At 40.3% G+C, this 13,252-nt stretch overlaps 1 protein-coding gene across 1 annotated transcript; it reads right to left on the reverse strand.

The window, feature by feature from the left end:
* Window positions 1-2,506: 2,506 nt before the first annotated feature.
* LOC138949738 (zinc finger protein 135-like) lies at window positions 2,507-10,456 on the reverse strand. The gene is made up of 3 exons (XM_070321545.1): window positions 10,335-10,456; window positions 8,642-8,975; window positions 2,507-4,901 (listed from the first exon to the last, which is right to left on the reverse strand). Exons 2-3 carry the CDS (start codon window positions 8,922-8,924, stop codon window positions 4,096-4,098), a joined length of 1,089 nt encoding a protein of 362 aa, XP_070177646.1. The 5' UTR covers window positions 8,925-8,975; window positions 10,335-10,456; the 3' UTR covers window positions 2,507-4,095.
* Window positions 10,457-13,252: the final 2,796 nt, after the last annotated feature.

Genomic DNA, 13,252 nt, shown 5'->3' on the forward strand with positions numbered 1-13,252 from the left:
TGAAAGGTGCAATAAACAGATTTCGCAATAAATTATCATTCATATCCAAAAGAGCAGATTTTAGTGCATTTGTTTTAAATACAGTGGAACCCCCTCTGACAAACCTCCAAAAATCAGAGGACATCAGGTCTTAAAAAGGAGGTAGTCTAACATGAGGGTAAATTTACAGAGAAAATGAATTTTGTGTTTGTTTGTTTGCTTAACGCCGAGCCGACCATGAAGGGCCATATCAGGGCGGTGCTGCTTTGACATATAACGTGCGCCACACACAAGACAGAAGTCGCAGCACAGGCTTCATGTCTCACCCAGTCACATTATTCTGACACCGGAGCAACCAGTCCTAGCACTAAGTCTAACCCCATAATGCCAGACGCCAGGCGGAGCAGCCACTAGATTGCCAATTTTAAAGTCTTAGGTATGACCCGGTTCGAACCCACGACCTCCCGATCACGGGCCGGACGCCTTACCACTAGGCCAACCGTGCGAGAAAATGAATAGGAAATCCACAAAACTAAGGTCTTGAAAGGGAGGAAGTCTTAAAAGGGGGGGTTCAACTGTATGCTCGACACAGACCAACACAGACCATCGAACCCATAATCATGCACTGAAGCAATGCAAAAGCAACATTTTGGCATCATAAAATGTTCAGAATGCTCCTAGATTTCTCTCAAAATGTGTGAACTTTACAAACAAAACAGTAAAACGGTACACATTGCCTATGGCACCTAGTGTTGCGAGCAAACTGAGCTGACTTTAAACAAGTCGCGTAAGGCGAAAATACAATATTTAGTCAAGTAGCTGTCGAACTCACAGAATGAAACTGAACGCAACGCAACGCAGCAAGACCGTATACTCGTAGCATCGTCACTCCACCGCCCGTGGCAAAGGCAGTGCCCGTGGAATTGACAAGAAGAGCGGGGTATTCGTTGCGCTGAGAAGGATAGCACGCTTTTCTGTACCTCTCTTCGTTTTAACTTTCTGAGCGTGTTTTTAATCCAAACATATCATATCTATATATTTTTGGAATCAGGAACCGACAAGGAATAAGATGAAAGTGTTTTTAAATTGATTTCAAAAAAAAAAAATTTGATGATAATTTTTATATATTTAATTTTCAGAGCTTGATTTTAATTCAAATATAACATATTTATATGTTTTTGGAATCAGCAAATGATGGAAAATAAGATAAACGTAAATTTGGATCGTTTTATAAATTTTTATTTTTTTTTGCAATTTTCAGATTTTTAATGACCAAAGTCATTAATTAATTTTTAAGCCACCAAGCTGAAATGCAATACCGAAGTCCGGGCTTCGTCGAAGATTACTTGACCAAAATTTCAACCAATTTGGTTGAAAAATGAGGGCGTGACAGTGCCGCCTCAACTTTCACGAAAAGCCGGATATGACGTCATCAAAGACATTTATAAAAAAAAAATGAAAAAAATGTCTGGGGATTTCATACCCAGGAACTCTCATGTCAAATTTCATAAAGATCGGTCCAGTAGTTTAGTCTGAATCGCTCTACACACACACACACACACACACACACACACGCACATACACCACGACCCTCGTTTCGATTCCCCCTCGATGTTAAAATATTTAGTCAAAATTTGACTAAATATAAAAAAGTGACCTCTCAGACGAGTCAGAGCTGGAGCACTAACTGTCTCAGAACCTTTTACACAACCTGATCATATTATTATTCATATTGGCATCTGACAATTGAATCTGTACAAAACCTCCGACGACCAGCAAATGATGCATAGAGATAAACTGCAGTAAAATGACATAGCTAAGCTGTAAGTATCAACCATTTTCTAAGGTTTATTGAATCAAAGTTAAAAACAAGAACTGCATCGACCCAGTGATTAAAATCATGAACACGCCTTCCAGTTCACTACATGTACGAAGGTTTATTTGTACAATGAGCAGAATAATAGTATCAAAGTTGTAAAACATAAATCTAAAGCGTTCAAATTCTTCCTCAAAAACTTTAAGAAACAACACAAAATGTAACAATCTTTCCAAAACACACCACTACATTAGAAAAAGAACTCATTCCTATAAAATGAACAAGAGTTCATACTCAATATCTCAGTATACTCCTAGACATTGACGTGACAAGTGCTACAGCATTGATTGTTTTACTTTGTCATTGACATGACACAAGCTACTTAGACCCATGACATGATATGTAATGCATGCATTGACATGACTATGAGTATGACATGACACATGCTACTTTGACATATGACATGCAGACCTGATTACCACTAAAATTTCCTGGTGTACAAATGAGGCTAAAAATGTGTACAATCAGAATTTTAAGGTGTACAATTCATTCTCGCGGTACACACTGTGCTTTATTCCCCCCTCAAACCCCATTATTTAAAGACTGTAAATACATGTAAGAAAGAATTTGTACTGAAAGTAAATTAAAACTTTTTGTTGAAAAAAAACAACCATACACTATTAGATATTTGAAAATGTGACACAAAACGAATGATAGAAAAACATAATTTTTATTTTTGACCTCTGAGGAAAATTTGCATCAGCTGCTGTCAGCAGTATTGAGTCAGCCCTTCATTTCTGTCACTGCACTGGTCAGTATTTTCTGGTCTCATACAGTCCTCTTTACACATTGCTTTCTAGGCTCACGGTCCTTTGTCGCTGCCCTACACGCCACCAGGCGTGAAAGGCAATAAGTAAGTAAGTTCTAGGCTCACACAGTCCTCTTCATACTTATATTTTTAACTCCTGAAGAACCCCATAATTAAGGTAGTCATGTTCCATCTTCACACAAAAAACCCTTCAGTGATGTACAGGAATATTCTCGATTGATTTTTTTTAAAAAAAATTTAAAATTTTTTTTTTTTGTTTTTGTTTTTGCGTATGATTTTAATGTCTGGCGTATAATCGTACAGCGGTCTTCAATTTCGTAAGATTGTACGCAAATTTCGTACAGTAACCTGGTCTGGACATGAAATGTAATGCATGCATTGACCTGACTATGAGTATGACATGACACATGCTACTTTGACATATGACATATGTATTGCATGCATTACCTGACTATGGGCACTTTGTAGACAGACTGTCCACGATTAATCGTCTATTGAGCTGGGATATTCACCAGAGCATAATGTGAACCGCCCCTGGTTGTCTTTTATCACAATGTTAATAAAATCGTGTCAGAATTTACACCACAGGGTGTTCGGCAGACGCCATTTTCAATCCGACCGGAAGTACGTAACTTGAACATAATCCTGCCAAGAACACGTACTGTTCGGGAACCCTCTTGGTAATTTTTGATTTAAATGAAATTCAAAACCCACTAAGGCTCAACATTACCCTCTAAAGCAGACCTATCATTGACTGCTCAGAGCTTGTCTCCACCTTCGCTACACTTCATGGAGCTCCAGATTCAGTAAGCCGGAATTACTTTCCTTGCATTGTCTAGAACACCAACCTACTGAAAGATGAGAGCAATGTATTGCCCGGGGACAAAACAAATGACTTTACATATTCTAGTGGTAACCTGTGCGTGTGTTAATGTATGAATGTTGATCCGTGACTTGATGTGTACATCTCTGAAATTTGAGAGAGAGAGAGAGAGAGAGAGAGAGAGAGAGAGAGAGAGAGAGAGAGAGAGAGAGAGAGAGGTCGTGTGTGGGTTTGCAGTTGTGTGAGTGGATGTATAAGATCATGGAAGAGCCTGGATAATCTACTCACACGCACAGTGTGTGTGTGTGTGTTAGAAGTCTGTCAGGATTGCAAAAGCAATTCAGTACTTATACACTTCTCTGCTTCTGTGTTGATGGTGATATCATCTGAAACATGTTTCTGTGCGCCTCTCTTTCACTCTTTTGTCAGTATGACTTTGTTAAAAAACAAAGGATTACTGTACTCACCGATACAAAGACGACACAAGACGATTACGAATTTTCGCTTCTGGAAGCTTCATCAGGAAAAGAAACTGTACTCAACGATACAAAGACGACACAAGACGATTACGAATTTGGAAGCGAAAATTCGTAATCCTCTTGTGTCGTCTTTGTATCGGTGAGTACAGTGATTCGTAAACCACTTTGTTCATCTTACCACAGTCACTTCGTTGTTTAGAGTATGACTTTGAGTTAGCATGTGCCGCCTTAAGTAGTCAGGGCGTTTGAAGGATGCATTGCACTGTGGACATCTATGTGGTTTTTTACCTGTGTGAATGACCATGTGCCGCTTCAATTTCCAACTATCCCTGAAGGATGAATTGCACTGTGCACATTTACATGGCCTTTCACCTGTATGAATGCTCATGTGCCGCTTTAATCTTGAAGGATTACAAAAGAATAAGTTGCACTGAGCACATCTATTTGGCCTTTCACCTGTATGAGTTACCACGTGCTGCTTCAAATCGTAACAGGAATGAGTTTTTGTTGTTTTGTGTCCTCTTTCTCTCTTGTTTTGTCCTGTGCTGTTCTCTGTTTGTGTTGCCATGTGTTTGTCAAAACTTTCCCCCTGCAAACTGTGTGACTGACAAGCTGTGCGGTGATCCAATCCAGTGCTGCTTCCCTCTGAAGATACGCCATCTTGTGATGAAGGACTTTCACTGTTGCAAGGTGACCTTGTCAGCTGTGTCGTGTCGTCTCTCGCTATTGCGCTTGATTCAGCACCGGCTCCTTCATCTCGGTGTGTTGGAATGAACTGTGTGTCCCCCGTCACAACTGTTGTGTCTTCTGCATCTCTTGACTCGGACTTGATGTGTTCACTCCCTTGTCTGTTGGAATGTTTCACCGACTCTTGTGACGACGGACACTGATAGAAGAATTCAGCCTGAGTTTTTGTCGTCTGTTCCTTCTTGATGCTTGCTGTGCTCTCCGATATGAAGTCTGCCATGATGGACACTGCAACACACACAAAAAACACAGCAGCAGTACATGTAGTGAGCAACTCGTCATTTATTTATCTGAACTAATGAACAGACAATTTGTCACCAAATGTGATGACATTTCAAGAAAGAAAAAGAACAATCATTGCCCCCCCCAAAAAGCACTTTTGACATAATACAAACAAGAAGGGCAAAGCCCATACGACTCACATGCTTGACCTCGACCTTTAGGGTAACGAAACCTAGCAATGACATCATACACTAAGAACTGCTTTACACATTTTTCCTACCAAAATACATGTGACCTTGACCCAAGGTCAAGGTCATCCAAGGTCATGCAACACAAAGCTGTTAATTCAAGACATAGGAAGTACAATGGTGCTTATTGGCTCTTTCTACCATGAGATATGGTCACTTTTAGTGGTTCACTACCTTATTTTGGTCACATTTCATAAGGGTCAAAGTGACCTTGACCTTGATCATATGTGACCAAATGTGTCTCATGATGAAAGCATAACATGTGCCCCACATAATTTTTAAGTTTGAAACAGTTATCTTCCATAGTTCAGGGTCAAGGTCACTTCAAAATATGTATACAATCCAACTTTGAAGAGCTCCTGTGACCTTGACCTTGAATCAAGGTAAACCAAACTGGTATCAAAAGATGGGGCTTACTTTGCCCTATATATCATATGTAGGTGAGGTATTCAATCTAAAAAACTTCAGAGAAAATGGGAAAAATGTGAAAAATAGCTGTTTTTTAGGCAACATTTATGGCCCCTGCGACCTTGACCTTGAAGCAAGGTCAAGATGCTATGTATGTTTTTTGGGGCCTTGTCATCATACACCATCTTGCCAAATTTGGTACTGATAGACTGAATAGTGTCCAAGAAATATCCAACGTTAAAGTTTTCCGGACGGACGGACGGACGGACGACTCGGGTGAGTACATAGACTCACTTTTGCTTCGCATGCGAGTCAAAAATGTGTTGTTAACAACACGCACCTCATTTCTCTTCTTAGTTTCACCTTTACCGGATGACGCTTTAAACTACACATTCTGGGTGATAGACTCAAGACTTAAAATTTTACTGTCCTTACAAAAACAAGGAAAATTGCCATGCAGTGGCCATCACAGACATAAAATACCGTAAAGTACCTTGTAAGCCCCCACCCCCCCCTGTGCACCAATTCCGACCTTAAGTAGGGGGTGGGCGCTTACTAGGTACTACACCCTATGCACGAGCAGTTTTCAGTAAGAAATGTGATCTTTGATCACTTCGTAATCATATCTTCGTAATCACAAATGTCGTCGCATCCTTTTCTTGTCTGCAGAGGTGCCGCTGTCGGCCGCACTGTGTCTCTGTTTCCCTTGAACAAGGGGTACCGTACGTCTTCTGGATATGGGCAGCAGTCTATTTTACTTGGCCAAAGACTGTTTTCGGCAGAAAGAGAGAGAGAGAGAGAGAGAGAGAAATCAGAGAGAGAGAGAGATCACAGAGAGAGAGAGAGAGAAATCAGAGAGAGAGAGATCACAGAGAGAGAGAGAGAGAAATCAGAGAGAGAGGGATCACAGAGAGAGAGAGAGCTTCTTCTTTTCCTTTCCGGCCTGGTGACGTAACAGGGTATCGCGATTCTCTCGCCATTCTCGTATCCTTTTTCTATCTACCCCAAACTCACTTGCTGTTTGCGACACATTTCCATCATTGACTTGCAGGTGTTTGATAGGGTTTGCAAGAAAGGGAAATCATTCACAAAACTAGCAGATCAAGTGCGGAATTTTTATTTCCCCTGATTTCAATGATGTAAAGTGGGGGGTGGGCGCTTACAAGGTACTATACCCTATGCACGGTTTTGGACTAAAAGTGGGGGGTGGGCGCTTACTCGGTACTTTACGGTACATCACATTTACTAAGAATTAAGGATTGCACTTAAAACTAACAACACTAAACCGTATCACATTTACGAAGAATTTAGAGTTGCACTAAACCACATCTAAAAATCCTAAGCAGTCTCTCACGGCACACATACACACACACACACACTCTCTCTCTCTATCTTAGTTAAACTTAAAACCAATAAAAATATCCTCAAATTAAGTGTGTACAAAAACACACCAGCATGATATAAAAGTTCATGAATTTATGCGTAAATGTATATGAGTATGTTTGAGTTGTTAATGCAAAAGATTGTGTGTGAGTGCGCCTTGAGTCGCCTTGTGGTGAGATATGTGCGCTTTATAAATTCTCGTATTATTATCATTATTATTAATAAATATTTCTTTACTTTCTTTATTTGGTGTTTAACGTCGTTTTCAACCACAAAGGTTATATCGCGACGGGGAAAGGGGGGAGATGGGATAGAGCCACTTGTCAATTGTTTCTTGTTCACAAAAGCACTAATCAAAAATTTGCTCCAGGGGCTTGCAACGTAGTACAATATATTACCTTACTGGGAGAATGCAAGTTTCCAGTACAAAGAACTTAACATTTTTTACATACTGCTTGACTAAAAAATAAATATTTAAATTAATGTATACGACCCATGCTTTTAAAAGAACGGTTCAACAACAAAAGTATGGGTGGGGGAAACAAGAACCCATTAACATCAGGGGACAGTATCCAGGGTGGTCTGAAAGACGGATCACAGCTGCATTGTCTCCCCTCTTTCCTTCAAAGGCCGATTCATTAGTTTTATTATTACGCTTCAGCTTAAAATGCCATATGGGTTGTCTACAACGCACATCATCTCGACTGTGTAGGTCATAATTAATTACCTTTTGGGGGGGTTAGTTTATAAAGATAAATATAATTTTTCAAAAAGCGGTCGTTGGGAAGTTCCTATTTGAGGATACCATCAAGTCGCAATCAAAAACTACCAAAAGTTTAAAAGAAATCGCCACTTTAATTTTACCCAGAAGGCACTTATCTTTCTTTGTTTGTTTGCTTAACGCCCAGCCGACCACGAAGGGCCATATCAGGGCAGTGCTGCTTTGACATATAACGTGCGCCACACACAAGACAGAAGTCGCACGGTGAAGGTTAAATACGTCTTGCTTTCTTTGTAAAGTGAGTGGCAATGTTAGCAAAGTCAGTGTATGAAAGTTATAATCTATCAGCAGACACCATGCTACGAGATAAAAGAAAGTTCAACTATGTAGAGAGAACATTTAAAATCGAAACAGTTTTAGTCTCCAAAGTTGTGCTCCATATGTTCCCCACTCCCTTTTCTTGCTCTTCCATCCCCTCTCCCTTCTTGAGTTCTTCTCCCTTGCATCAATCACACTTTCGGGTATCATCCTTGCATACATTTTTAACAATGTGACCCCTCTCCCCACCCCCACACACACTGACTCTGTGTGGTGAACAGAGGGCATGGGTGGTTTCATGACTCTCTATAGGTATTCATACAGTGACAAAAACTTTCAATTCAGAAGTGATCTGATTTAAACCTTAGAGGGCAGTTTTCCTGTAAGTGCACTTCCTGGGGGTATTTTTCCTGATTATAGAAATGAACCCGGTTGAAATTCCTGGCTAAAAGAGAGACAGCACTCAATCTAGTGTCCTACGTGAGACTACTGTAAACTGCGTTCTGTTTAAATTAGACCCCTTCTGCATCATCAGCTAGTTCCAAGTTTGACTTGTGTGGTTATATGGCGAGCAAACTGACACCAGTGATCATCTAGATGCAAATGATGCACGTTGATGTTTATGAATACATGCAGCTGTAAAATCTAACCATCATCTAAACACTCACCGTGTGAATGTTGCTGTGTCATATACCATGCTGGTGGTGGTTCTTCCGCAACGTCGGTCTCTATCTTGACCTCTGTGACTTGTGAATGTTGGTGTGCCATGTACCATGCTAGTGGTGGTTCTTCCGCCACGTCGATCTCTATCTTGATCTCTGCCTTGACCTCTGGCTCTTGTGAATGTTGCCCTGTCATGCACTGTGACACTGATTGTCTCCCTGGTAGTGGTTCTTGTGTATCTCTTTCTGTCTTGACCTCTGTCTTCACTGTCCGCTCTTCTTCCTCCATCCTGTCACAGCCACTCACTGTCCGTCTTGGTTTGTTTCCACCCACTGACTGCTGCAACAATAAAACTTATGGTTAATTTAAACAATGTGCTGGCTACTGCTGAAACAGAATTTTTCTTCTTCGAACATCAAATGCAAACAAATGAACTTGCATAGAAACCCGATACAGCGAACCCCTCCTCTTAGAACCTCCTTCTCAGATATTCTGTTTATAACCTCACCTCTTTTTTGCGAAACCTATCCTTTTTAAGACCAGATTTTCTTAGATGTTTTAAGGTGTTAGAGTGGTCTCTAGCACTAGCGGCATTTCTGACTTATTTTTGACACAAGTCCCTTATATCAAAGCAAAGAATAATTCTTCTTGTAACCCAGTGTACAAAGCACAAGATTAATAGATGTTTTTTCAAAAATAACTCCTACGTAATAGACGATTTTCAAAAATAACTCTGTCAGAAATTAAAAAGAAGAAGGGAAGAGTGGGAGCCCCTGACACATTTCACAACATCCGGAACACTCTCCACGCCTCTGATGCGCTGTATCCCACGATCGACACTAAAAACCAACTGGGATGTGTATGCTATGCGACGTGTGCTAGATATGATACAGTTTTCTTTCAAAAATATAATCACCAGAGCCATGAATGTCTTGCTGATCACACGTCTTCCTAATACCACATGACCTCAAGCCAAACCCACGTGACCTCGATCAATACACATTGTGATACGTGCCAACGATCCTTTCCACAACAAATTCTCAACTCCCATTAACTCGTGAACGCTGATTTTTAAAAGAAAAGGGTATCATACATGGTAATATACACATCCGAGTTTGTTTTTTTAGTGCCGATCGCAGGTTATAGTCCGTTGGAAGCCTGGAGAGTGTTCCTGATGTTGAGAAATGTGTCTGCAGTTTCAGGGGCTCCTACTCCTCCCTTCTGCTTGTTAATCCTGACAGAATTATTATCGAAAAGCATCTATAACCTAGGAGGCAACGCTCGTAAAAGAGGATTGAGATTTTAGAGTCTGCACACAAAGTTGACTCTGTGAAATAAATTTCCGCCGAACCTGGGATCGAACTCACGCTGACAGCGGCCAACTGAATACAAATCCAGCGCACTACCAACTGAGCTATATCCCCGCCCCAGGTATGTATATTTGGTTGTATAACAATGACAATTCTGTATTTGTCTCAATGAGAGCATGCAGGTATGTATTTGGTTGTATGAGCAAGTTGTACGTAAGTAGGGGCAAAGATTGCAGTAGAAAAACGTCCCAAAAGATGTAAACAAAACGGAGCCAAAACAAAATGGCGCACGCGACCCCTCGCTGCCCTGAACAAGTCTGTCAGCACCTCTTCCTGCCTAAAAATTTAACATATTCCAAACATAGCGCTTGCGTAAGCTCAACATTACCTTATGAACAATACCAGACAGCTCAAAGCTTTTTCCCAAAGCTGCTTCACTGGCAAGCAAGATTCGCAGGCGAAGATGTTTGTGGCAAAAAGCACCAGATTCCGTGAGCCGGAGTTACTTCCCTTGCACTGTCTTGTCTTTCTACACCAAACTACTAAAAGACGAGAACAATTTATTGACCAGGGAAGAACAAATCTGGCTTCACCTGTTTAAATACCTTGTGTGGTAAGCGTGCGTGTGTGTTTGTGTGTGCACACATGGAGGACTGTGGGTGTGAGGGAGCGAGGGTGCATTATTTATATACTCCCAATCAAAGTGTAAAGTTGTCCAAATTCTCACGCAAGTGTGTGTGTGTGTGTGTGCATGTGTGCCTGTGTAGGATCCGGTCCGGTCCCCCCTCTGAAGTAGTCCGCCGGGGGACCAATTCGTGGCAAAAACTGCTCTATAATGGTCCCCCCTTAGACATCCAGCCTCGTTTTTCTTGTTACAATGTTAGTAATGTTACCAGCAATTTCAGAGAAAAGAAAGGAAAGAATCAGAGACTGGTTTCATTTCTTCTTATCAGTATTTATTTATTATTCATTTTATTTCATGTGATTTTTCTTTTGAACGGCATTATAAATCAGATCTATTTTATTTTCTGCAAAATATAGTCAAAGAGATTTCTGTCTGTGCACTACATAATACCGGACGAAGATATAGATTGAAAATGGCTTGAATGCCTAAGAAAAACGAGGCTGGATGTCTAAGGGGGGACCATTATAGAGCAGTTTTTGCTACGAATTGGTCCCCCGGGGGACTACTTCAGAGGGGGGACCGGACCGGATCCTACACCGGGGTGTGTGTGTGTGTGTTTCAGTTTCTTATTTCAGTATTGTACATGTTTCCTGCGCAGGTATTTGAACCAATATGACTGTGTATGTAAATTAATAGCAAAGGTTTTGATCTTAGGTCTTCAAACTATGATTTATAACACGAATGTTTGTGTGTTTTAGGATTCATGCAGCACTACAAAGCAAGTTACACACAGCTTCACATCAGGTCAGCACACTCGACAGTAGACACACAGAATTGTACATTTTTACATGAGTCTTTACTGACTACACACTTCTTCCCAGCACTCATCACAACAACAGTAGACAAATAATAGTTGTACATTTTACATGAGTCTTTACTGACTACACACGTCTTCCCAGCACTCATCACAACAACAGTAGACACATTATAGTTGTACATTTGTACATGAGTCTTTACTGACTACACACTTCTTCCCAGCACTCATTACAACAACAGTAGACAAATAATATTTTGTTTATTTGTTGCTTAACGTCCAGCCGACTACGCAGAGCCATATCAGGACGAGAAAGGGGGGGGGATGAAGGGGGCTACTTGTCAAGCGATTCCTGTTTACAAATGCACTAACCCATTACTTGAGACCAAGTCCTTGCTTGAGACAAATAATAGTTGTACATTTTTACATGAGTCTTTACTGACTACACACTTTTTCCCAGCACTCATTACAACAACAGTAGACAAATAATAGTTGTAAATTTTTACAAGGTTCTTTACTGACTACACACTTCTTCCCAGCACTCATCACAACAACAGTAGACAAATAATAGTTGTAAATTTTTACAAGGTTCTTTACCAACTACACATTTCTTTACAGCACTCATTACAATTAAAAGGAAGCTCATATGTTAGCAAACATTGCAACCGAATTTGTTGGTACCACAAAGCCTCAAAGTGATACTGTTTGTTGGTTTGTTTACAGCAGGGTCACCATGAGTTTGCAGCACCTCACCGCAAAGGCCTCTGACATTTAAATCTGTACAAACCCTCAAAAGACCAGTAAATGAAACAGAGAAAAATTGCAGTAAAATGATGCATAAAACAAAGCTGAGCTGAAAGTATCAACCCTTTTCGTTTATAGCTTTGCTTCATCAAGGTTACAAAACAAGAACTGCATCAACACAGCGATCAAAATCCTACATGCACCTACCAGTTTACTACTAAGGTTTACTTGTACAACTAGCAAAATAATTATACTAAAGTTGTAAAATATAAATCTAAAGTGTTTAAATTCTCTTAAATCCTCTAAAAAAACAACACTTAAAAAAACTATTGGTAAGTTTTAAAAGACAAAAACACTATACATGTACATAGAACAACACTAATTCTTATAAAATTAAAATAAATTCACACTCAGTATAATCCTTAACATTACACGTGCCACTTTGACCTGACTGTGACATGTCGAGTGCTACTTTAATCTGTAACATGACATGAGGAGTGCTAGTTTGACCTGTAATGTGGGGGTCCTGATTTGGCCTAAATGGTCCCCTGGACCCAAAAAGCAACAGCTAACTAACTAACCTGTAATGTGACAGGTGGTGTGCTATTTAAGGCAATGTGCGACAGTACAATTGAATTTGGAGAATACATGGAATAACCTGGTTTTCTGGGTAGTTAATAAAGTGACTTGTAAAAATAAATGAAAAAATTGTGAATACCTTCTTCTTCTTCTACGTTCCCGGCCATACGTCTAGATGTCCAGTCCAGTGTTGAGTGCAAATCCCGCAGTCGACCAATTGTAATTCAATCAAGTTGGCGTTTGAATTAAACAGATCCTGTGATTGGTCAGAATGCCCCAACTCATTAAAAATTACTGGTCATTAATTGTCGATAACAACTCGCTAAAAAAGCCATTAACAACCAGCTAGCGAGGACACGGGGGATAACCGGCTATACAGTGGTAAGCTGGTGAACAGTGGTAAACACTCGATTCGGCCTGCATTTTCCCGTTTTACCACAAAGTTGTTGATTTTTGTCTGGATTAAAGGTGAGCTACTGCATCTGCGATGACTAACTTTGTTTCGAAATGCATAATATGTTGAAGAAGGATTTGCGTTTTCCCG

This window comes from Littorina saxatilis, linkage group LG16 (genome assembly GCF_037325665.1).
Source record: "Littorina saxatilis isolate snail1 linkage group LG16, US_GU_Lsax_2.0, whole genome shotgun sequence".
In the NCBI taxonomy this organism is placed as follows: Eukaryota; Metazoa; Mollusca; class Gastropoda; order Littorinimorpha; family Littorinidae; genus Littorina; species Littorina saxatilis.

Excerpts from the sequence above, each read along its gene's own strand:
- LOC138949738 (XM_070321545.1), bottom strand. The coding sequence starts at position 8,924 with ATGGAGGAAGAAGAGCGGACAGTGAAGACAGAGGTCAAGACAGAAAGA. Across the intron at positions 4,902-8,641 it reads GACACAGCAACATTCACACG|TGTCCATCATGGCAGACTTC; the intron begins GTGAGTGTTTAG and ends TGTGTGTTGCAG.